General features: G+C 36.3%; 1 protein-coding gene across 1 annotated transcript in view; it reads right to left on the bottom strand.

Moving 5' to 3' along the window:
- The window catches only part of FAF1 (Fas associated factor 1), a 158,226-nt gene that overhangs the window by 117,782 nt on the left and 12,925 nt on the right, over positions 1-27,519 (bottom strand). The window contains exons 2-6 of the mRNA XM_084290700.1: positions 26,691-26,759; positions 9,838-9,884; positions 6,809-7,017; positions 3,406-3,497; positions 2,966-3,054 (exon numbers count right to left, since the gene is read on the bottom strand). Coding sequence (XP_084146826.1) covers positions 2,966-3,054; positions 3,406-3,497; positions 6,809-7,017; positions 9,838-9,884; positions 26,691-26,759 — 506 coding nt within the window. The remainder of the gene's footprint in view (positions 1-2,965; positions 3,055-3,405; positions 3,498-6,808; positions 7,018-9,837; positions 9,885-26,690; positions 26,760-27,519) is intronic.

Below are 27,519 nucleotides of genomic sequence, written 5' to 3'. Positions count from 1 at the left end.
GACAATTATTTATAGACATTCTTTGGCACCTTTCTGTTTTAAGACTGTTTTCTAAAGGAAATTGTGTTTCTCTCTACCCACCTATGCCATCCAGCAGATTTGTACATATTCACTAGTTTCAAGGAGAACTGAAGATGCTGTAAAGGACTCAAATACTGGGTGTAAATCAATAGGTGAGTAGAAGAAAGGGACCTAAATTACTGCCCACCTTCATAAAAGACTGCAGTAGAAGCATAATCTTTTTATACTGCCTTCCTCTGGCCTTCGATGACAAGGAACTACCATATGATCCGTTGTCATACAATATACCCTGTTGTTTGATACTACCTGCTTACTGGGATTTCAGCTGAAGAACAGAGCCGGGGCAGGATGACAACCTACACAGGTGAAACAGTGACACAGGTGCTACAAAATGCATGAGGGGAACTGAAGCACTGTCAGAGGGAGGCAAGATCAAGGGAAGCATGGAGGGAGAGAGTGAATTACTTTGTTGGGATGAGGCAGGAATTCATCAGAAATCATCCTTCATTATATCCACAGCCCACAGAACATGTTGTTATTGTTCCAGATGTTGGACGTGGATAGGTATGGCTTTGCCAACCCTACAGGTGGTATTTGACATTTAAATTTAATCTTTACACCTCAATTTACTAGCATGCAGTAGTAATTCACTGGGTTTCTATTACCTATAAAAGCTTTAGATATGCCACCGATGAATGAAGATGCCCTAGGAGATTTTTGCTTGTTTAAACTGCGGGATCGTTTTGTCATTACATTTAGATGCCAGTTTAAGTCAGTTCTGGGTTAAGTCCATACAGTCTGCCACAAACTTCAATGCCTACCTACCAATACATTGGAAAAGGATGTTTCAAATGCTCCTCTCCCTGAGTGTCAAGAAGAGGCACAGACCAGAGTTTATAGAGCTGTGACCAGATTGCTCCTTTTATGAAGGGCATATCCATAAAATACCACGTACTGAAATCATAGGCTTTTCAAATACCACTTTCTGGAGATATTCAAATCACGACTATTTATCTCTAGTTCAAAACAGAAGGCAGTTGAAGAAAACAGCAGATGAACTCACAAAGTAGGAGGCAAAGTTCTTTAATTTCCATTAATAATACATGTAAGCATCATGCTTTTAAAAAATTGTGGGTAACAAACTAATCTGAATAATAACTGACCTAACAGTAGGCAGTAAACAGTGTAACTGGGTTTGGTACATTGCTTCAATTAGATGTGTTTTGATCTGCATTGATGCTTTAATTGGAGGCAAGCCTCCCCTTTCATCTAGAATTTATGACTTCAGGGAGATGATCTAGCCTTCAAATTATCCTTGTTTAAGTAGCCACTAATTAATCATCGTTTGCTATCCCAAAGCTACCAAATTTATCTTAAAAATATCCAAAACTAAATCTCCTCTTTGGAGCAAGTATAAACTGTAAAGGTAACGACCACTTTGATTTTACCAGGAAATAAAGTTCTTTTAAACTGTTCATCCAACAAAAAAAACTGGGAACCCTTTATAAAGAGCTTGTTGCTTTTACATAGTTTATTTCAGTTGAAATAAACTACATTCTTTGGAGTCTAGATTTCTTTCCAAAAATCAAAGACATTAAAATGACAATACACAAGATAACCATGTATAAAATATTAAAATTGCAAAATGAATTTTTTTTTAAAAAGCATCTACATTGTTTTTCCACAGTATTTTCATTGTTCTTCAAGTATTTCTTTAAGTACAATGGCTTATTGTCCTCGCACACAGCCACAGCTCCTGTTTGTATGTACAACTTGCATCTCAGCTCACTACCACCCTCTGTTCCATCACCGCTATTCCCTCTCTTAATGTTTCTATTATTTGTTTATTGTCTATAATTTAGATCAGTTTTCTTGTTTCTTCCATAGAACACGGGTTATGTTCATAGATAACTTCTTAGTACTACAGGGACTACTTTTAGTCATTGGGAAACCATCTATTCATTTCTACTGATTGTCAAAGGATTTCCTTTGTCATATTTGTAGAATATTCTACTATTTAACTACAACAGCAGAAAAGCAATTCCCTCTTCAGATAACTTGAAGGGAATCTAGTCTAATGACTATGCAATTTGATCAATTCAAAGTACAATCCTCCCTGCTTGCTTGACATCTTAGGACCAGAGCTACTTTTTTAGACTCAATTACCGTGCACCCTCTAGTGGCCACAGAATAAAATTAATGGTTTTCCTGGTAGGAATACATCTGTGTCTACCGTTGAGAAACAGATGGACAGGAAAGAAAACAAGACAAAACGCTGAAAGCAAAGTAACTGCAAACTGCTCTCTAACAGTAAGGATTCAGTTTTCCATAAAGAAGCATTTAACTTTCAAACCTTTGCAATATTCACTGACATATGAACACTCTGTTAACTTTTTAAGTATTGAAATCAGTAAGAGAAGATACCCTGCCTACTTAGACAAAAGTAGTTATTCAGCCTATTTATGAACATTTTTAAAAGATACAAAGAAATAATATAACAAATATTTCAGAAAGAAAATTCTGATCAGCTGGTAACAATTTCTACATGTTTATCTTAAATGAATCAACCTAATGCAACAAATTATGAAAGGCCAGCTTTAATTTAAAAACACTTACTCCCAGTGGAAATGAAAGTCACCACACCTGGAAGGTATAAAATTCTGTATGCACCTAAGTAATTCATTAATTCATATAGCACACCAAAGTTTTTTTTTCTTTTGTTTTTTTTTTAAATAACCACTTTTCCCTTAATTTCAACAGTAAGGTACTGAGGTAGTTAATCCCAACACTTGCCTCTTCAACCACTTAAAACTAGTTGCAGGTTCCTAAAAGGATACATGATATGGCTTCACAAAAAATAAGAAAAATAAAAATAAATAAAAAATAATAATAATTAAAAAAAATAAAGAATCATACAAGTAGAACATATGGCTAAAAGACTTACCCAGAATGACTCGAAGAAGGAAGAGGCAGGTCAGGTGTTAGAACATAAAGACTATTATTTTTTGGCAAGTGTAGAGTTTTTAAAACAGTCTGAGGAAAGAAAAATCATTGTAAATATTGTAAATATACAGCATTTGCTGATTTTGACATATTAGTTTATTCTACTTCTTTTAATTCTTGACAACACCATCAAATTTTTGTTTCAAGACATACTTGCTATGAATTTAATAACAGTATTTTTGTAGCTGTGCCATGTTTTAAATAAAACAACGAAAAGTGATTTTTTGGTAATGTTTTAACTTAAGTGTTCCTAGTATTACTTTCACCTAAGACATCTAACAGTGTTTGAAACTCACAATTCTTGCATTGTAACCCCCCACCCTCAGAGCCTCAGTTTGAAACACTGAATTCAGGTAACTGAAAACACAGTTGAAAACTTACACTATCGTCTACATCTCCAGTCTTCCACCCTTTCAGCAGCATTTTAGATGCAGGAATCTGAAGTTCATTTTCTAGAATACGTTTGATATCTCCTGAAGAGAAAAGGAATAAAATGTCAAGAAAAACACATATAAAGCATACACATTTACCACCATCTCAAACATTACTGAATTACAGCGCATAAATGAGCAAGAAAAATTTACTACAAAATCAGTTTTACTGTAGTTATCAATGTAACATGCAATTTGGACAATATTTCAGTAGTTCTACACTGCACGTGCTATCCACACATCTGCAGGTGCATGCTACCTGAAGCAATGCACCTTGCCAGCAATAAAGGTGGTGTGCACTCACAAATCCACGACCAATAATCCTGACACAGGGAACTAGAGCGTTCACACAGCTTGACTGGTCTGACAGTTATTTGAGTGTTTTGCAAATTTTGATGCTGTCTTCTTTCTGTAGCTATTATAGGCACAAAATAATTTAGGCTGAAGGTACCTCAGGAGGCCACGTAGACCAAGGCCAACTCAAACAAGTTCAGAGGTCTAACGAGACCAGTTCAGTCAAGGTTTTGTTCAGCTGACTCTTGAACACTTCTAAGGATGGAGGCTCAACAGCTTCTCTGGCCAACCTGCTGCAGTACTTGACCACCCTCATAATTAAAATAAACAAATATATTCAGCGTATATAATGTTGCAATCTGTGTCCTTTGCTTCTTATCTCATCACTATGCTCCTCCAAGAAGAGTCTGGCTCCATCTTCTGTGTCCTTCCATCAGTTATAGACTGTAATAAGGTCTCTACCTCTCCCCTTCTCTCCTCCAGGTTGAACAACTCTAATTCTCTTCGCCTCTACTTGTATGTCACCTTGTGCTCAAGTCTCCTGACTATCTTGCTGACTACTGCTGGACTCACTCCACAACATCCTTCTTGTACTGGGTACCCCTGAATTGGATGCATTGCTCCAGACACAGTCTCACAAGTGCTGAATAGGTGAGAAAAATTATTCTGCTGGATCCACTGGCTATATTCTTGCTAACACAGCCAAGGATGCAGCTGGCATCCTTGCAGTAGTGCACTGCAAGAGTGCACTACTGATGAGCCTCCAGATCTGCTTCTTTTTTTTCTTTTCCTCTCCCCACAAAGTTTCTTTCTGGCCTATTACCAGATGGTATAACATGGAGTTATCCTGCCCCAGATGCAGAACTTCATATTTGCTTTTGCTGAGCTTCGTAAGGCTGTTGTCTGTCTACTTCTCCAGGCTGTCCAGGTCTTTCTTGATAGCAGAATTGCCCTCCAGAACATCAGCCACTTTCTCTGATGTGCTACTGCCTGTGAACTTGCCTGGAGTGCTCTTCTTGACAAGCAGGTTTCTAATAAAGACATCAAGCAACACTGGCCCCAAGATCAGCCCCTGAGTGACACTACATTAGCAACTGTTCACCAGACTTTGAACCTGGCAGTTCAGGCAAATACCTGCCTACATTCTAAGCTCACTTACCCAGTCCTCATCTCAAGAATATTACTACAGGAATACTACAGCAGAGTATGGAAAAGGCCTTACCAGATAAAGTAACATCCAGTTCTCCCCTTGTCCACAGAGCCAGTTATCACATCATAAAAGGCAATACAATTAGGCATAATTTATCCTTACCAAATCCAGGCTAGCCCTGGATCACCTGTTTTTTTGTTTGGTTGGTTGGTTTTGTTTTGTTTTTCCTTCCTGTGCTAAGAAATGGATCCCAGGAAGATTTTGCTCCATAATCTTTCCACACACTGAATTCAGAGATTGCCATTGAACAGCTGGTTCGCATTTTCCTGAGCTTTTGTTTTAATGCTGATTGTACTGGGTACTTACAGAAGCCCTTTTTATCTCTTAGTGCTTTCAGCTCTGCCTGACCTTTGGTTTTCCTTTAGCTCCAAACCTGCATACTCTGTCAAGCCTGTATTCCCTCTGGATAGCCCAACACTACCTTTTACCTTTGTTGTACTTTCTTTTGCATTTAGCTTAGTCAGAAGTTTTGTTCTGTGCTGGCCTTCTGCCACATTTGCTCCCCTTTTTGCATGTGGGAAGGTACTGTTCTGGTACTTTGAAGTTGTCCTTGAAGACCAACATCTCCCTTAAGTCCTTTTGCCCTTCAAGACAGTTTCTCCTGGGATTCTGCCAAGCAGATCTTTGAAAAAGCCAAAAGCTGCTTTCCTTAAGTCCATAGCTGAAATCCTACTATTTGTCAAACACAAGGCTGTCCTCAACCTTCATATTCCAAGAAACAGACAGAAGTCTTACACTGATTACCTTCTGACTGTTCCTTAATCACCTATACCTGAAAGAAGTTTATAAGAAAAAAATTACTACAGCTGCACAATTCTGATTTGGCCATTTGTGTATCTACTCTGCATGGGCATAACTCAGTGCAGTGCAGTGAAAAGACAGAACACTGATCAAGAATTCCAACTCATCACCACTAGGTGGCACCATCCAATATCAAATCGAATGCAGAGAAGAAAAATAAGGACCAAAAAGTCTCAATTTCCAAATTTCATCACAGACATAAGGCTACAGTTCTGCAAGTTTTTTAATCAACTATTTCTTTGTTTTGATCTGTATATTGTCTTCAAAAAAACCTTTTTCTCCTTAGTAATTTAATTTCCTTAGAAAATTAATTCATCTTGGTGAGTATCAAAAACAATATACTCTGCAATGGTACGAACAGCATATTTCTAACATACTTGTATAAAATGCATCAGATTTAGAATGAAGACAAAAAGAATCTGATAAAAGGAATCTTAACTGCCACAAAAGAGCCAAATAAAATTTTTTAAAAGGATGTAACAATGCTCTACATAATTGCAAGAATTCCTATGAATTTTGTCACTAATCCTATGCAGAAAAGGATGATGCTATAGAGATTCAAAAAGGAAATGCCAAGATCATCCGCTTATTAGCGGACTGCATCCACACTAATCCTACTGCAAATTATATTTTCACGCGTCAACTTAATCAGTAATCTTCATTATGTTTCTGAAGCAAGTCCATAAGACAACTAGATTTCAAAATAAATATTTGATAGATCACTAACCTTTACAAAGGATTAGTGAAATTTTGCTTTTTTAAAGTTGCAAAGAGATTTGAAAATGGTTAGGAGCTGTGGAGGCTGCATTTTTTTTGGAGATATTTTAGAGAGATTTTTATTTTATTTTATTTTATTTTATTTTATTTTATTTTATTTTATTTTATTTTATTTTATTTTATTTTATTTTAGGTTGGTTGGTTGGTGTTTTGTTGTTTTTTGTTTGTTTGTTTTATGGTTTGGATTTTGGAGGCTACGTGGTTTTTTGTTCTTTTTTTCTTTTAAAAACTTCTCTGGTAAAATTCTTATGTCATTTTTACACATCCTTACCAACTGTGGAGCTGTCTTCAAGTACTACATCCACATTTCTGTCTCTGTACTCAACCCTGAAGTCAAGCATTCGAGGTTGTCTTTCCACTATTTGTCTAGATGGCACTACGTGGCGAAATGCTGAGGATGAGGAAGGAGTTGAAGAACCTGCTGCAGAATGACTTGTAGGTCCATACGCTGGTCCTTGTAAAGTCTCTCCACCATACTCACTGAAACATATGCATATAAGAAGGTTTGAATAAAATAGCTTGATAATGTTTAAACAAAGATTAGCAAAGTGAAATGAACAGTGTTATTCACTTACTATGGTCCACAGCACATGTCTCTTGAATAAACTACACTGTCATATCTGAAAGTACTGTTTTACTAATAATTAGAAATTAACTTTCATATTAACATTAATATTTCAGTAACTCGGAAGAGCTATAGAAGAACAGTTTAAATGACAAACAGGCATTTAAGCCACTCTTTTAGTCTAAAGTTCACTGCGTAATTAACATCAGATTTACCTTGAGAAGCAGCATTATTTCCTGTTCCAGGAGTGCTGTAACCATATAAAAACTTGTACCATGGCAACCACCAGTTTTCTACATCATCAGGCTAGTACCACATGGAAATAAGAATCAGGAAAGAATCAAAATAAATGTCAGAATAAACTGGGAAACCCTCACTATCCAGAAGCACACCTTGTTCTCTTCTGTGAGCATCTCTGCAAGATGTAACTGAGATTAGAAATGAAAGGTAACAACATATGAAATTTAAGGAACATTACTCCAGGCCAAAGAAAATTGTGATGTACTGAAATTAGATTTTGATGACAAGGTACTTCACAGCACAAGCCTAGAGCTTTGCATTGTAGATGTCCTTACCAGGAAAATGGTGCTCCCTGCTTAGATTGTCTGTCCTGTGCAGTTACAGGATATCATGACGGAGGATGTGAGCTAATAAAATGAATGCACTGAAAGAACGGGAGCTGTGCAAAGGAGGATTTAGGAAACGCTGAGATGCAAGTTGCCTCATTTCCATTCCTGAACAGAACTTATTTAAAAGACTTCCTTTCCTGAAGATACCATGAGACTTCTCAATGGAAATGTTTTTTCAACAAGTCAAACCTGTCATCTAGAGGAGGACTGAAATTTTAAAAAGTGTGAATATGGGTGGCACCCACGTCACAGAACCGTGCATAAACAGTACCAAGCTATTGCAAATCACATCATTTGAAAAACGTATTATGCTTGTAAAACATGTGGCTCCTCTATTTCTCACATCAGCAGGCTCAAAAGGATGAATTCCCAGCTACAAACACCTGTGCCCAAAGGTCAAAGACTCACTGCAGAGGACTAAAGAGTAGAGGAAACAGTCTTATTTTCAGGCTTTAAAAAAGTATAAACAACAAGCAATATGTTTGGGGTTTTTTGTTTGTTTGTTTGTTTGTTTTAAATCTGACATCCAACAATGAATTAAGTAATGTAACCATTTTGTTAAAAGACCTAAGAAGCAAAGAATATCCTGATTCTCAGGTATTTGTTGTTTTTTTTGTTTGTTTGTTTGTTTGTTTTCAGTTAACACAATTGAATTATAAAACAAAATGTATTTTTTCCCTCAATATATTAACTTGCTTCAAGTCCAATTGTATTAATTATATTTGATTCCATCACAGAAAGCATCCTACATGTCTGACTGGCAACCTGTAATGGAACATAAAAAGCTTCATGTCAGTAAATTAACCTCATCTGAAAACCTCTGGAAACTAGGCTTCTATGCCTTCTAGGTCTTCTTTTAAACTTCTTGCATTAAAATTAAAAAAAAAAAAAAAAAAAAAAAAAGAGAGAGAGAGAAAGAGAAAGGAAGAAGACTACTTGTGACATTCTTTATTGTCTAATCATTTCTAAAAATGAATAAATTAGTACTGAAGAAAGCTGTAAGTGGACACTGGACCTGCTTGTTATCAAAGTTGGGTATAACTACCCCCTAGATCCTTACCCTGACAAAGTACTTGCAAGCATTCTGGTATTTTGAATATAAACACTTTGAGGTCAGGACTTACTAACAAATCCTGTTTCTGTGTCTCTGCTTATGTTAATAGGTAGAAATAGTGCTTGACACAGAGGCTTGTTCTGAATTGGACTATGCAGACCTAGCCATAAATAAACACCTAGTAACTTTACTGAGCAAATAAGGTTTTATCTTGAATTAAAAAAAACTATTTAATAATAGCTTTAGTGAGTATTGACATATATGCCAAAACACCACTTTACCTACATAATTTATCTTCTTTAATCATCAAAACAAACCTTTTAAAAATAGTACATTGAGTATTTTCTTCAACAACATCTAAAATGCTATTTTACTGCCTCTCCCAAGTAGCTCAATTCTTGTTCTGCTGTTTTCAATTGCCTCATCAGCACTTATGATATCATATGTCAGTGACTTCAAGATATGCAGGCATCAGTATACAAGCCAAAATTTAATTCAGAAGCTGAAAGATGGTCAGTAAAGCTCCTTTTAGAAGGGAGCAACCTTACTTTATCTAGTACAATATCTGCTGCATGTAATTCACTTACAATAAACAAACATTTTTTTGGCCAGAGGTATATGGAATACTGATATCCTTAAAAACGCATAAGGAAAAAGAAAATACTTAGCCAGGCATAAGTTTTGTCCTGCAAATTTTTACACCTTTAGGGGAAGAAAAAAAAAAAAAACAAAACGAAGTCCTGACTTCCTAGAAAGCATATCAACATCCAGACCTAGTAAAGGGACAGTACTACAGAATGACCTAACAACAAATGAATTTAGAATAAAAATGAACTAGTTTGAATAGGTGTTTGAGCTGGTTTTCCACCAGTATGGGAAAAAAAAAAAAAAAAAAAAAAAAGTTAAAATCAGCCTTGACAGGTATTGAATTTGTGGCTCAAGAAACTGCTTTAAAAGGGGAAGTACATCACCATCTTCGGATTCAGGAGCAAAACCGTAACCATTACACAGCATCATTCTCTGCACGTACTACTCCAGCACTCTGTGCTTACCTTTGCAGAATGCCGTTTTCTTGCGGTATTACACCATTTATAGCTGCCTGAAAGGAAAAAATAAGTTTTCAATCAAACATGCAGAGAAATAACAATAAATCAGAAGGATTCCTATAGTATGTTTTAAGAAGTGATTAACTTGCTTTAAAATGTATTGTAAAATGTTCTCCACTAAGTGAATATTCTTGGTAAACAATATTGCCATTGAAGTACACTCTTAAAATAATAATAATAAAAAAAAAATAAAACTTATCTAGGTGGAAATGAACATGAACTGATGCTCAGGCTCCTGTGTGTGTGTGTGTGTGATGGATTTCCCAGGTGTAATGCACAGGAACCAAGCACATGGCCTGTGCTCAGTAAATCGTAGGAAGCGTACAAAGTGTTAAAAATGCAGCTTTCAGACACGTCAAGCTAACTGTGCACAGACAAGTACATTTACAGAAGTTCTCGTGTTTCCCAGAACTATCAGGCCTACACAAACCTAAAACCCTGCTCAGCTGCACATACAACAATACATACACCACATACATCCAAGTTCGAAGTCTTCTGGTCTAGTCTCTGAAGTGTACCCATGTGCCACAGACTCACAGAAATACAAACTACCCCTCCTCAAATTCAACCAATCTTCACACACAAAAGGAAATATTTTTTAAATACAGTTTATGCAGCTAGGTATCATCCTATGCTGCTCAGATTATCAAAATAAACAATATATTACTTAAGTGTAGGTGTGAGACTGGGCCCAAACCTGGCGAGTTGCAACCAAATTAGGCCTCTTATTTAAAATTAGAGGTATTACCTATAAAAGTTTTGTAATATTATCTCTTTGATATTAAAATGTCTTTTGTTTAGAATAGCTACACAACATACCCCAGTTTCAAGTCCAAAAACCCACTTCTGACAAAATAGTTTTCTCAGCCTGATCCAGCATAGCGCCATTATACCTTGTGGGAATCTGTAACGCATTTTCAGCACATCTGGTACTATGTACATTTATATATCAACCAAAGCATATACAAAGTCAGGAAGAGCAAAGAAGTTGGAAAAGAGTAAGACTCTCTTCACCAGTATTTAGGAGATAAATTCTTGCAGGCTGCTTTATACCACAAAAGAAAAAAAAGAAAAAAAAAAAAAAAAAAGGTTCCACAATCTCCTTGATGCTAGGATTTTTCAGACTTGAAGTGCAGTGAAAGTGATACCACACGAGCTTACACATTTCACTACTCGGCTGTTTCAATTCTGTTCTGATTATTGTTGGAAGATATAGGAGTAGAGATGTCAGAACCCCACCTCACCTAAGGCTTTTAAGCAGGGCCCAGCAATGGGCACATAAAGAGGAATAGCACTGGAGGGAATTTGACAAGGAATGAGAAAAAATATGTTAAAAAAAAAATTTGACATGCTAATTTTGAGTTTTGATAATCTTTATAATCACTTTTTCACTTTTTTTTTTTTTTTTTTTAATTTGGTAGGCTTGAGGGTGACATTGAAGAGAGCTTGTAGCATCTCACTGATCTTCTGTTTCTGCTGTACCACCAATTCCTATATTTCTGCTACCACAATTTCTACTATCACTTTTATCCATTCTTATAATATGTCAGCTATGCCTGAACAGCTGGCCAGTATATCTGGTGAATAAGTATCTGGTCCTTGATGAAGACAGCTAAAATTTAGAGGCTCGTAGACTATTTACTGCTTCAGGAGGATGAAATCGAATACTGTAACTGAACTATGGACTGTCATAATCTATCATCATTTTTACAACTTAACATTAAAAAATGTGGCTTAAATAAGAAATGCCCAATAAATACAAAAGTGGAGTAAACCCAGGTTTAAACCTGATGCTTTTTCTCTGAATACATAAGGATGAAGTTTTACAATTTCCATTAATAAATAAGAATTAATAATGAAGTCAAAAATGCACTACTACTTAACTCAGCGGAGAAACTATGATACTGAATAAGACTTGTCATTTATTTAGATAAAATATTACACTAATGACAGCAGAAAAAAACAGACAAGCAGAAGAGCTGCAGGTATCTCTAAACTACAGCAGTTACCCATAAGGCTGCATCAAATTACAGTGAAAACAAAGCTTCCTACCAGAACACTTTTTAAATCAGTTTATCCGCTGTGCGTGGCAATAATCAGTGGTTTCTTTTTAACGTGTCTTGTTTATCATCACTGTGGTTTTTGCAGTCATACATAGCTCTTGATCATGTTCATCTAATAAGTCTCCAGGAAGAAGTGAGAGGTTTTGGTTTGTTTGGGTTTTTCTGAATTGACATCTCCCCTCCCCACCCCAATACTCTTTAGTAACATACACAATTTGGTTAAAAGACAAAAATATCCTTTATTTTGTATCTGTAGGATATGAAGAGCAAATACAGGTTCTTGTACCACAGGATTAACACACCAATGACCATCTGCTGACAACAGAAACTGTCTCTTGGAGCAAAAGAAGCTGCTTCAGTAACGAAGAAATATAGCACAGCACTTCCACATTTCTTTTGTCAAAGCCTGTATTTTTTATTATTATTATTAAGTTTAGTCAGAGGGGCCAAATATGATTGAGGCTCCAAGCTATTTTCTTTAAAAATGAATAATTCACTTGTTCACATCCTCGGTTCCGTAAACTTGGTGACATTTAAGGGGCACAGCAGTAAGAAAAAAACAGCTGCAGCATTATGTACTTTTTTTGATGGAAAGACCTCTACTAACCACACAGTAAAAATAAAGAGTCTGCACACTGTTTGTTAAGCAAGATGGAAGACTAAAATTACGTAGATGACAAATGGTGGCAGTGCACATGTAGATATTGAATAAATATTAAATATCCATGTTCTTCCAAGATATCTGTAAGTAGGCACTGCAAAGAAAAGGGAACAACCATCCACCTTATGGTTTCATAGCAGGAAGGTTGTGAATAAAAAAATAAAAATAAATGAACATGTTATTAAGACAGTTCCAGACTCTTCTTCCCCAGTGTCAGTCCCCTTTGAGAGAGGATCAGGTCTCTGTGGTTAAGCAAACATTCAAAGATATTAAATTTTTGTCTTTCCAAACAGGGATCATTTGATCATCAAAACCAGCCTGTGTGACTAATATACAGTAATTAAAGAGATATATTTCCCTTGAAACAGTTTTAATAACAGGTGCAGTAAATCTATCCATGGGTTATTAAATAAAGATGCCATGTCTGGCTTGGAAAATGTCTTCAGCTTCGGAGCGCTACACGGGAAGCAGCACCGCGTGCCTACCCTGTCATCACTCCATACAGCCACTAGTATCCACTACTGGGTACCACAGCTTCAGTGTTTTTTTCTGTCTGTTCTAATGCTGTCTTCATTTAAAGAGTTAAGCTCAGCTTAAGTGGAAAATTACTCTGCGCACTAGAAATATTTAAGTGCCTGAAGAATGCCGCAAAGCATAAAGCCTTTCCTCAAAGGCTATCAACTGAAATATTCGTCCACTCTGCCTAAATGTGACTTTTTTTTTTTTTTTTTCAAACCAGTACAAAACATTGTTGGAGAAAAACAAGAACCACCATTTCTTAATAAGCTGATGAAACAGCAATGTTCACCTCTCTCCAAGCACACAATTCTAGCACTAACCTGTTAAAAACAATTAAGCATATCTTATGGTGCCTCTCATGCTGGATGGCAAGAAGGTTCCTAGGAATAATTATGAATGAACTGTGGTATTAAAGACAGGACAAAAACTTGTCTCCTAAGCTTGAAGTACTCGGTGGTTATCACTAAATTCAAAAACAGAGGGGATTTATTTAAAAGCAGAGGTCTAATTATACTGGCTGCATATACAAACAAGGCTGGGAATTCCTTCGTCTCCAAGTACAGATGAAAGGTTTCATTTCCAGCATTTAGAAAGGATACTTAGATGAATTATGTGAAGAGCTAACACCAGGCCCAGACAAGAGCAGAGTCAAAGGCCTTTCCAAAGGGTGAGGTGGGAGAAGAGCTGTTTTTACAGACACGTGTTGGCCCCTCTCCTTCCCAATCTCCATATCACACAAGTTTTGGCTAATGGATTCAAACCCTACTGTAGAAACACAAATCCTTTAACAATTTTCCACATTCAAACCCCTACTTCAATGAAAACCAGCAGTGAGCAGGATAGAGTCTGATATGCAGAAATTACGGAGTCTCTTCAGGAAACAACCTGGGTATCTTGGATGAGTGAAACGGATCTTGGGAAGCATGACTTATCAAACCAGGGTACTAGAAAGCATATCTCTAAGCAAAAGAAAGCAAGTTCAAGCAGAAGCTCACGCTAGAAGAGCAACACTTTCAGAAAAAGGGGTTAGAGAGCTGTAAATGCCATGCACATGTAAAAGCTGCATGAGTTCCATTGAGATAAATAACCACATCAGCTTAATGCAACCAGTACAAGTTTATGCATGAATCATCTCACACAGAATTTTAAAAGCTTTATTTAGGTTTGATTAAATTCAACAAGACCACTTCAGTCTACTTAATGAAGGCCACACAGAGCTTTACATTGGTTTAGCTAAGAATTGAGGAGGTTTACATTAAACAAACCACATGAGTGAGACACAGACACAGGGCAATAGGAACTGCTGCGCAGATGATTTCATCCAAAATCCAGGGGTGGCCAACCAAACAGCATCTACTGCTTCAGAGAAAGGCACAGGAAAATAAAACTGAGGAACTTGCTCAGGGGGCATTTTCTTCCAATACCCTGGTATTCTGTCAGACCGGCACAAAAAAAATTCTCGTTTTCTGTTCTATTCCACATTAAATAATGCAATAGCCTCATGATCCATATCTTCAATTCGTGCTATGAAACTCACTTAAAGCTCTCTTTGATAAAAGGATTCATTTATTATGTCTTTCAATAAGCAATATTCTTGCCCAAATGTTACAATTTACATTTTACTTCAGTTTTAAAAATGCATGGTATGCTAAAGGAACAAAGTTCTGCATTTTGTGGCTTTCCTGCTCATTTTGCCTTTTCTTCCTATTATGTATTTAAGACTTCCTTAGTATCTAAACAGTTGCTCTCAAACCACAAATTCAGAAAGTTTTTCCCATGCTGTTTCCTACGTTAGCTGAAGCAAAGGCTGCTCTATCTATCACTATCTCAGAGGATGTTGTACTGGTAGCTTGTTGGACTATATTTAGAAATACAACAGAAACGGTTGGTTCGCTGTTTCACACTACAAAACAAACAAAAACTTATCTTAATACCTAACTGACCCTTTCATCATTTAATCCTATATTTATTTATTTCTCAGTCTGATAACACTGGTGAATATAACACCAAAACATACATACAAAACCTCACTATAGAGGGAGAGACATCAAATGCAGTGTTTTGGGTTCTGAAGAATAAAGAATTGGTAACAGTTGTATTTTGTAAAAAACAATGAGTATTCCTGCATGCAATCGACTCATCCTGCTTGAGGATCAGTCAAGATTTTCTGAATCTATAAAAAATATATATATTTTTTAAGAAATTAAAAGTTAAATAAAATATACTAAAAGCCCTTCACTAAGCAATCTAAAATACACTGGAAAAATATTTCTTATATTTTGTATTTTATGATATTCCCAAAGTACAGAAAGGGTTATTTATACTATAGTTACAGTTTGTAACTGTAAGGTCATTGCAATTAATTCTTCTCCTAGTCTGGATTAAATGTGATATTCCCTGTGAAATGCAACGTTCTTATTCTAACTTTGTTGCTTTCATGTAATAAATTGTAGTTGCTTAATCCCAAAGATTTTAAAACCATTATTTTATTTTGTATTCAAACAAAATAAATAGACGATAAAACTCCAAACAGATATGCTTTAAATGTTATGCTTTAAAAAAAAATATGTTATCCAGAGAGGAATACCAAATAAATTAGTGATAAAGAAGAGCACCAGTGAGACAAAATATGCATGAAAGGACAAGAAAAAAAAAAAAAAAAAAAGTGAATTTTAAATTTCAGCCAAACTTTAAAACTGTGTGACAAAGGAGTACACAAAGTAAAGCAAAATGGCAGCAGCATCAAGATTGGTTCCTTCTGAACACAGAAGTATTGCTTACAATGAAAGCTACTCACAGAGTTCTGCACATTTCAATAAGTAATGTTCTTCTACTAGCTCTCTATTTGTCAAAAACTAGTTTTGGATGGCATTTTTAACAGAAGTGATATTAGCATTACTAGGCTTTTAAACAGGTAATGGCAGATGTAGGTCTATAGAAACATTTGTTCTGACCTGCCAATACCATGACTTCAGGAAACTCTACAGTAAGTAAGAATATATGTGGACTTTTCCTATGATCAGACTGTAACAATAAAAAAGGAAAATTTGGGAACAAACAGCAAAGTCTTCATAAATGACATTGATAAAAACATGCTTTAAGTATTAGGCAAATAACACAGACAATCTGGATTAATAAAATAAAGCTTTACTGCAATCAGCTGTAATACAACCACTCCTTTCTGTACCAAGACTGTATTACGAGACTCCCAAGCAGAGGAACATGGTTTCTATACAGATTCAGGCAAATACCAAATCTTTCCTGTTATACACCAGTCTGCGATCTGTTATTCTAAGTGCAAAGCTCTGTAAAGCATTCTGCAGGAATAAAACTTACTTCAGACCAGATACTGTTACAGACAAGACACACTATCACCTTCCTACACAAACAGATATTTTGAAGCTGCTATTTTAGCAACTAAAACTGGTTTCGGTCTAAGTCGTAAAAAGTATTATTTAGTTTGGATTTTTAAATGAATGCAATAATATTTAAATTTTAAAAAATTACTACTTATGTCCCCATAGTAAATTAACAGAGGCAACCTTTACCTTTGTTATCTTTGGCAGGCTTTGCAAGGCAAAGAAGAGAGTCAGCTTTTTCCTGTAGTTTGTCTTATACTTGCTGGCATCTCCCCAGCTTTGCAAGTCTCAAAGTATTTCCAAGTGCTAGACGTGAAGTTACACCCACAGTTTTTACAGAATGCCAACATTTGTCCCCATCGTGGTTAAAATTTAACCAAAAGCTGTAATTGAACTACAATGAAATGTCTTCTATGCATTCTGCTTTATTTCAGCTTGCTTTCTGTACAACAAATATACTTCATGAAAAGCTGCGAAACAATAGAATTGCTAATAAAGCAAAAAATTAACATTTCATCAAAAAATGCCACATGAATATATTCATACAGATGATTCACTTCATCAGCAAGAGAGCACGCATTGAAATAGTTTACAATTAGCACTCTAGATGTGGTTTCCCATTTCTCCCTACTTCTTTGGTGGCTTCGACAAACTTTTTCCTGTAGTTCCTACAACATGCCGACATGCACTAGGAAGCCTTTCAACAGTTAGATATACTTCTATAATCCTGGGAAAAAAAACCCTCACACTTTGCACAGCCCTTTAATTTTATATTGTCACTGCATAATTCCACAAACAAAGCACAAGCTCAAGAATAAATTCCCAACTTGGTGCATTTTTATAGTGCAATGAAAATAAATAGCATGAACATATTAAGGAATCTTACTGATCAGGATCTATCCAAGCCAAAACGCTACTTTCAACAGTAAAAAAGGAAAAGAACCTACCCCAAACCGACCACTCAAAAACCATTCATGCGTACAGGGAGAGGAGCAGACTGGTACATCTGCTGCCTTCTGACACATACACGTACCTTGGCTCTAGGGATTAACATTACAACTTCTTATACTACTACAACTTCTAACTTAACAGAAACAAAAGCTTATGCTGGATATCAGAGAGTATTTTGGTACTCTTTAAAATACTAAACCTGACAGCAAGAGAGAGAGATAAAACAAAGTCTATGCCTGGAAAAATATTCTGAACATTTCTATCCCTCTCCAAATTATTTTATGTAAATTTGGATGACAATGCCAAAACGCAAAGGTTGGGGATGGCTACCTCAAGACAACATACTTTTTGTTCAGCTTTAAAATTGCTCATTGTTATGACATACTAGCTCCCAGTAATTATTAAAAAGATATAATATGGGTGAAATCTCATGACAAGACTATTTAAAAAAAATCCTAAAAGTACTGTGTATAGAATAAGATTGCTCTTACTGGAAAGGTGTAACAACTTGAAACACTTTATATGAGAGTTTCCAAATTACCCTAACCATAGACAACAGACTGCCTGATCACTATTCAATAATAAAAAAATATTTACATAAGATTTAGCTTTGTTTGGAAACCAGAAAATACAGACTCAAAATTATGTGATGTATAATTTGCCTACAATATTCCTGTTTCATGACATCTGTGCTGTGCTACTGGCACTGCAGCAACTCACATCTTCCAGGACCAGCTAAAAACAGTTTGCTTAAATAGAAACAAACAAATAAATAGATAAATAAAACTAGGACAAAAGTGTTAAGATATTCAACAGTAAAGTTGAAAGTCTGGTGGATCTAGAGGACTCCTCACTTACATGGCACAATCTTTCACAATTAAGGTTCACATGCAAAATAGTCGCAGCGTCTGCAGACATTGATTCTCAAATTAAATAAATTACTTCATTTTTCTCCTACTCGTTCATTCCCAGCATGATTCCATGACAGACTAATTGCTTGTCAAACACGCGTTTATACGACTTATGCAGTTTTCAGTTCAACTAGTTACAGAGTAATATATGGAGAACTACTTTTAGATATCTTAAAACACCAATTAGCAGCCACTTAACTATTCATATATTCCAGAAATTTGCTCTTGAATTCAAATGTTTAAAGACAAATTAATGCCAAGCAATCTGCAGAGAAATTTCCAATACAGAGGCAAAAGCCTTTGAAAATAAGTATTAGTGAAATGCAAGGCAGGCAGGTAACGCATGCATGTAGCTACAGTAACACTGCCGGGCACCACTGTGAGCTCAGCTCCTGCTTCTTCATTAATCTCAGAGCACAAAAATAAATAAATAAATCTTTGTTACAATAGTCTTTCATGAAGTGAAATCAAAGGTTTTTAGTCCCATTGCTTGTTAGATCAGTAAGCAAGAAAAACTTAGAGGAGCTCACTTCTTCAGTAACTAAATTTCACCTATTATTTAGGAAGATGACACGTTGATTACATTGCTTTACAATGTTGACAGCAAAGACTTGAAACGCCTAAAAATCTGCTCAGCTATCTTTCTGGCCAGACATTAAAATTTCTTATATACCTTTGCAGCAGCATGGCTACAAAACACAGCCTGAAAACACAATCTCAATCCCTTAGTTATGTTCCAGTGAATAAAGTAGCTTTTTTCTATTAGAAATACTAAATAAATAGTAATAAAAAAGGCAAATAATTTGAGATTAACATAAACCCTTTAGTGTCTACAGAACTGTTTGTAGCTTAACCATCGCATTTGCTAGAGCTGTGAAGGGATGGAAGATATAGATCTCTTCACAAATACTGAAAAATGATCATAGTTTAACAGGCATGAAAGGGTGTTAATTTAGAAGTTTTTTGGGTCTGTGCTACATCGGTTTTACCCTGCACTAACAGTTCTTAACCCATTACACACCCTCCTGCAAACAGCAGGGTGAGAATTAGTCCCTTCTGTTGAACCAACAGAACTGCACACCATACATGAGACAGCACTGACTAACACAGGGATTTAGAGCCATGACTCTTTTAACAGCCTTAATAAGAAAAGACAACACACAACAACCCCACCTCCTTGAGACATATCCATTATTTTTTTTCCATCACTCCAAAAAATGCCCTCGAATTGGAGGACAAAGAAAGAAAAAATTGAATACGTAATTCCACTTCATGGTTTCCATCAAGTTGTAAACTTTACACCCCTCAGCCTCAGTCATGATAGACCAAAATGAGCTGTAAATACCTACATGAGCCCTAACTACCTAAACAGTCCCCTACTAAGTAAATAAAAAACATTTTCAGAAACCGTTTTCACCAACTCCCCAATCTTCCCCAGACAACGTTTCATCCTCTTTAAGCAGATGTGATCATTTGCTCAGAAGTAGAAGAAATAGTTGGTATTTCTAACATTCACCTGCCTTAGAACCCAAAAGAAAAAGAACTAACCTGAAAAAAACAAATGTCCCTCTCGATCTAGCACATGACACAACTATTAATTGTTGAGGTAAGGAGCATTTTGTGAGTTTGGGTCTTTTTTTTTTTTTTTTGGCCTGAATAGTCCCAGGCAAGATCTACAGGAATTCAGTACAGACTGGTGATGAGGAAAACAACTCATTTCTGTTTTCAAATCTTTATCTACGGGCAAGCCAGGAATTGCTCCCTTCCCAGCCTTTCTTTACATACAGAACACTGTGAAACTTGAGGTTCTTCAGTATTTACACAATATCAGCAGCTACAGCTTTGATTACAACTTTAATGGGTTTCCTGGGGGGAAAAAAACAAAATCTCAAGATACGGCAATGTTAACATGATTCAAGCAGTGTTTCTCAACCTCTTTTTAAAGAGCAAAGGGTCATCCAAACAAGAAAACAAACCCAAAGACCACCTAAGTTTTCTGGGGAAAAAAAAAAAAAGCCATCCAAGGACCAATTTATGTATAAAAATAATGGTTTTATTCAAAACAATCAGAAGTGTAGAACACACAAGCTACATATTTGCTACTTGTATTCTCCCTTTACTATGCTTGTTTCCTTGCTTGCACGTGTCACAACGTGTACACGACATTTTTATTGCTCTTGGCTCCATTTTAGTTTAAACTCTGTTTGCTTTGTAGACCACTCTGTGATGTCTAGCAGAGCGCTTGCACGCACAGGACCAAGGCTGATACAGAGACACAACAGGATCAATTGCACTCCCTGCTCACAGAGTCATAGTGTCCCAGTAGTGATATACTGAACTCTTCTCCACAGCACCCAAGCCACCAACTGGTGCCACTGTTAAAAGTCGCAGGTGAAAGCAGTTGGGATGTGGTAGGACCTTGTTGCTATCAGAGGTAACCCTCCTTCCTTGAAGAATGTGACTGAGGTGACAAAGAAGGACTCTTATTCTGCATTCTGCAAGCAAAGAATCTTAATTTCCTCTGTAAGTAGTAGTAGTAGGTTTTTTTGTGTGTGTGCCTATTTTTTTTTCCTTAATAGATGACTGCATACCACTATATGGAAAACCATACCATGCTTACAACTACCTATAGATCTGCACGTTCCATAGGGTCTTCAGTGTTAGAAGATATACAAGATATAAATATAAAAGATATATGAAAATGAAACATTTGTTTTATTCGAGATGAAGGCATTCAAAAGTAAAAGTAAAAACAAAAAATAATGGTTTTAATATTCATAGTTTAAGAAGAGCTTGTCTTCTTTGCTACCACCCAGCTGCCCCAAACTTGCATATAAGACGCACAGCATGCATCTGAGCTAGCTCAAAGATACAGAAACGTCACTTTGGGAGCTGCAAAACAGCTGTCAATATAGAGAATGAGAAATCAAAGGATTTTTTGTGAGCAGGGATCCTGATTTAACAGAAACCACATTAATGACTTCCAAAAGAGACCTCTGTGGGCCTTTGTAAAACAAAAAGTTCACACGTAATTCAATTGTTTCCTGCTACAAGAGGTTAATGCTGCAGTTGGACACACAAGGAACTTGCAACTCCTGTATTTCCTGGACAACAAGCACCGTGCCCGCAGCACGCCTACACCAGCAAGGAGCCCATCCGCCACCATGACTTGGCATTACAGCTCTGGGCTTTCTTCTTCCTCAGCTCTGCTGGCAGCAGGGTTTTCAAGGCTATCCAGGCTACTCGGCGCAGTCACTTGACAGGACACTCATGCAGAAGGGAAGGAAAAAAGAAAAATAAAGGCAGGGGGAGAATACAAACCTCTAGTTCCCACAGGTGGACACAACTGTTCATTTGACCCCCAGGAGGATGCTCTTAATGCACAGACACGTCTGTGCTCCTAACAGGCAAAACCCTTCGGATCCAGTCCTAACGAGAGCACACCATAAACTTCACCAACCCCACATGAAGTGCTGTCAAATGTGTGCCATATTCAGTATGCAAGTCTGAAGTACAGAAAACAGCAGGTCAACAATAGCAGGCAGAAGGGGCAAATGTGGTGAACCACCACCAAACACCACGTGTAGTCCTGGTTCTGCAGGCACTGAAATACAGCTTAGAATGAAACGGGAGCTGCTAAGCACATGACGATATTGTCCCATGTTTCAACAAGAGAAATGGCCTCGTGCCAAGTAAATTAATCATCTGCCTTCTGGGGGCAGGCTAATTCAGATCGATTAAATAAATAAATAAATAAATAAAATACAAAGAGGTAACTCATCAAAGCTTCTCCAGGGCTAATCAGTTGGGGAAAAAAAGATAAAAGTAATCATTAGTGTTTTAGTTCTTACCAGCTGGTACTGTGATTTATTTACTGCCCATTGTTAGGAAAAGAACTAGGGTAGTGGTTAGAAAGTAAAAGATACAAATAATGGATGGTTGGTAACTATCAAGAGGCAACGGACCATTTTCTGCCTAGGAATTTAATCTAAAATGGCACTTCCAACAGAAATTAAAAAGAAAAATTGTAAAGCCCTCACTCACTTTTTTCAGTTTGTTTTTTTTTTTTTCCTTTTTTTTTTTTTTTTAATAAGTACATCTATTCATTTCTATGTGATGTTGTCTTTTGGAAAGAAATACAAGCATATACATGTAAACAAAATGGATACTTATATTAAAAACCCTGACAAATAACAATGATTTAAGAGGTTTTAAAAAGTGAACTAAAAAACACAAGCTAATCATCCGTACACGTTATCCATCAAAAAGAAAATAACCTATAGTTGAGTGTGGAAGCTTTATAAAAACAGATGTTCAAAATGTACAGTTTTCTCCTTCCAAGGTATAGAAATGCTTTTTGTCAGCTGATTCTTGGAAGCTGTGTATGAGAGAAACTGCAAGTCATTTGCAGGTGCACTCAGCTGCTGGCTTCACTGCAATCACACTGTGCTTTGAGCATGGAATAACAAAACCAAGTATAGCAGGAAGGCACTAAGGGCATTTCAAGAGTCTACATCAAAAATAAAAACCAGATATTTTTAAGATTTTTTTTTTTTTTAATTGCACACAATGTTTACAGGCAAGTGACCATGGGATAACCCCACCTTTATTTTGATGAAAATGATTATCCTCTTAAAGTGGTATGCTAAGCAGTGCCTAACATCACCACATCTACTGGAAAAGACTGAAATAAAAACAACTTTAAATTAGTCACCTCTGAATGAGTAACAACAGGAATGGTCATACTGGAAAGAGTAGAAAATTAAGTATGTTGAATCCAGTTTTTCATTCAGAAATCCTGTTCTGACTACTAGTGGAGAATACGAAGTCTTGCTACACGCGAAGGATTTGTGTTTGTCATTAAATCGATGAAAGGTACAGGAGATTAGGATTATGCGCAGACGCTGGTATTTGATATCAGGAGAACAGAGAACTATCATCACACAGGTAACAACCTCATGTGCGTGAAGGCTGTATCACATAGAGCCAAGAAGCAGATTACAAGTTATTGCATGAATAGGTCATTTCCTTCAAACACAGACCATCATCGGAAACACTTCAAAAGACACATACTTGGGGTTTTTCATACTTTTATTTTATTGTCTTTACACAAAGCTTAAGAATGACAATATAAATGTATCTTACCTTCAAATGCCAAAACAGAAGGCCACAGTTTGAATGAACAAGCCATAAAAACATCAAATCTTATAGCACGCAAATTCCTAACTTTTGCTTCCTCAGATGTTAAAAATTATTGTAAATTGATAGATGTCAAAGAAACAACACTCAGGAAATAACATATTAGCAATCCCAGCAGGTTTAAGAGTTGCTGGATCCATTTACTGGAAAACAGTTTCATAGAGATGAAGATTAAAGACATCACTTAATCTTACAGGTTTTCAATGACACAGAGAACTTTTTACTTCTTGGCCTTAAAAAAGACAGAAACTAGGCTACTGTGTTCCAATACACACCAAAAAATTAAGCTGCTTCATGCAGCAGATCGCCACAAAGGCCAAGTCGTATGCAACAGTAGGAAACTTATTATTGGTGAGATTGCTACGACTTCATGATCCCACCAGACAAATCATGTGTTGTTACTGCACGTGAATTCCTCTGCAGCGCTCACATGATAAACTTGATTTTTAGCACTTGAACAAAGCCAACACAACATTCATGAATGACAGCTTCCTGTATCCCTTCAAACAGCTACAAACATGATTTGAACACTGCAAAAATATACACAACTCAAATTTAAATCCAAGTTGTTTGGTTCCAGGTGGAAGATAAGTTGTTTATATTGTCTATAAGTATCCCATATAGAAGAAGAGACACGAAGACTTCTAAGGGTATGAGGATTGAAAAGGGATTTTTAAAAGTTCAGAAACAGAAAGCTGCTATTTCCATCCTAAACTACAAAGAAAAAAGAATTCAGATGCATTCTTCTTAAAAAAAAAAAGTGGCTATTAGAACTAAACCAAGAAAGGAGTTCCTTTGGCAATATTAGGTCTTACTTGTAAAGAAAATCAAACGTCCAAAAAATGAAAAACACAGCAAAATTCACTCAAGTAACAGGAAAGATATACATGACATTTTAACACTTGATACTAAAAACTACTAACAAGACCAGGAAAAAAAAGTATTCAGAAAGCAAGCAGTAGGAATACTGCATCAGCGCAAACAAAAAAAAGAAAAATCTCAAAAAACTACCTGAAAACAAAATACTTGGAGCATGACGCTTGTTGCATATACATTTTTAAAAATTTAATTTGAGCTAAAAACATCCAAGACCTTTTTGTTTAATCAAAAACAAAGCCTTCCCTCCTCCCTCATTTCTTGTGGCTGATTCTGTACTTGCCTACTGAATCACCAGGGACATGCACACACACAACTCCACTACATGCACACACTAAAGACCTATGCAATAAGCCTCTCAAAAAAAAAAGAAAGCTCACATACCAGGCAAAATTACAATTTTATTCTACAATTTCAATTTTAAAACACAAAATCCCTATGCTTCCCTTAAGTATTGAACCTTTTTTCATGTGCTGCTTTGATTTTTGAAAAGCTAAAACCCCTTGCTTAACAATGCGATGTTTAATTTTCTCTCAAGCTAGAAACTTTTTCTTCTTATTTTCTGCCTTCATATTCCTTTTACCTTCTCTCCTCTTTCCTCACTCTTCTGCATAACTTAGTTTCCACTCCTTTTTATAAGAAGGTTGCTCTTCATAAAAAAAAAAAAAAGAAAAAAGAGCCAGTGCCCTTCTAATGACAGACTTAGGACATCTTCGTCACTTTTATTCACCTTAATTCATTTATTTTTCTTCCACAACTTACCTTTTCCTTTTCAAAGACGATTTCCTGAACTACCTCTTAGATCCCTAATTTTCCTTCCTGTCTGACTTTCCATATGCCTTTTTTAAGCTTGCATTTTTGGGTCATTACTTCTTTCCCCACTGTGTTCTACTTCTACATCATTTAATCATCACTAACAAAATGAAATATAGAAAGGGATTCTCATAGCTGTAAGTACTCCGCTCCCTTTATTTTTTCTTTTGAGACTCCAGAATGAGCATAAATAAATAAACAAATCCAGTTAGTTGTTTTTGACATTTTTCATCATTATTCTCTTTTTCAACATCACCTGTGAGCATTTACTGCATGTTAAGCATACACCTTACAAAACCCTCACAATCATATTCAGCTGATTTAATGCATCATATTGAGAACCTTAAGACCTAGAGAGAATGCATAAGGCATTCTTTGCCTTCACATAAACACTAATTTTCAAAACAGCCCCCATTACAACACAACAAACTACTGTGGCAAAAGATGGTTTTTTTTAACAGTACCAGTCTGCCAACACACACTTGGGTTTTCCTGTTTAAAGACGATGATATGTACACCCTTTTGCACACTGTTGTCTCATTCCTGCTCATATACTGACACATGGCAAATAAAGACGTGGTACACTTCACCCAACGCTGACTTTAAACATTAAGCTTCAACATTAAACATTAAGATTGGAGTACAGAGAGTTTGATTACAATAGGTTACAATATTACATGTCATTCTAATCACTGTGCTTCAAAAGAAACACGACATTCCTCCTAGCAAGCACTGCTTAAAACTTCACCATCTTTGCGATACTCAGTTTGTAACCATTAAAACATGGAGTTTCTTTATTCAAGCTGATAACTCTCTCCATGGGCAGAAAGTTCACCTTAAAATACATAAACCTGTTTTATTGTTTTCCTTGTATTTGTCTGTACAATGAACCCTGTTACAAACAAGGCAACAGTCTTTTTAGGGTGAGCTTGCTGGTTTTTCTGTTTGCATCTGGATAATACCAAATCTGAATCAGGTACAGACTTAATCTCTGACTGAATTCTGCATGTCAATTAGCAACAGAGGAGCAAATATCTCATTTTTAACTAAAAACATTAAGAACTGGAGACGTTCTTATTTTTTCCACAGGCACTCCTCAAAATTCTTGTGTGCATGTGCAAGATGTCTTCCAAAAATGCTGCCCTACTTACACTACCTACAAAAATCAAGCATAGAACTAAACAAACAGGAAACTAAACGTGATGTGAAATGTGGATTTAAAGAAAAATAAACAAATAAAGTAGGCATGAACGCAATCAAAGTACACCAGGGTATGTGCAACTTGGTATTTTGTTACCTGACAATGAGACTTCAGCAGACCAGAGTCTGCAGATAACTTGCTTGCCCCAGCCATAAGAAACATGCAAACTTGAAATAAAGATAATAGCTGTCTCAGCAAGATGGCACATTGCTGTTGATCTAAAGTCATTTTCTTAAAAATACTTACCACTAAGTCCCAGTTATTTTGTTCAAGCAAAGTTATAGCTTCATCAATATTTTCTATACCAGTACATGCCTGGAAAGAAAAAGAAACAGTAAACTGAATTAAAAGCATTGATCAAATTATTAATACTTATGAATTAATTAATTTCAGCAGAATGACAGGAAATGTATAGGTCTTTGATTTCTGTTAGGAGAGGATAATGCAAAAATTAGATTTCAAGTTTCAAGCATCCAGAGGCTTGGATATAGTTCCCTCTTCCACCAGGAATTCTTCTGTAACCTTGAGCAAGCTACACACAGAAACAAGTAGTCGTTTGTAACAGGACAACAGTGCTGTCTCATAAAGGTGCTTTGAGATTTCCAGGTTCAAAGCTCTGAAACACTTCTATTACCTTAAACGAACCACAAAAATACTTATTTGAAGTTTGAGTTGTTGTTGTCTAAAACCAAACCCAACTCTACAGCTTCCACCATCACTTGATACCCCTACACACTGCGGGTGTTACACAGCCCTGTAAGTGGAGAAGAAGGTGGCAAGTGTGACTTTCTGACCCATCCAAGTGCAACAGAGCACCCTTGTGAAACTATTTAAAACAAAGACTGTCTAATGGAACATTTTAAGTGTTTTCCTTTCAGATAAAAGGAAAAAGCTCGCATATCGTTCTAGCCCTATACACTGGCTGGAATAATAGTTCAACAAATGTAATGCAACAGGATTTTTAAAGTAGTGGTAACATCCATCAAAATGGTACTGTAAATTGAGCTTAATTCCAAATACAAGAGAGCACCTTGCTCAGTGAAAACCTTGGTCCAGCACCCTCTTTTTTTGATAT

This window comes from Netta rufina (genome assembly GCF_964035555.1).
Source record: "Netta rufina genome assembly, chromosome: 8".
NCBI lineage: Eukaryota > Metazoa > Chordata > Aves > Anseriformes > Anatidae > Netta > Netta rufina.
This window is presented reverse-complemented; position numbering and strand designations above follow the sequence as displayed.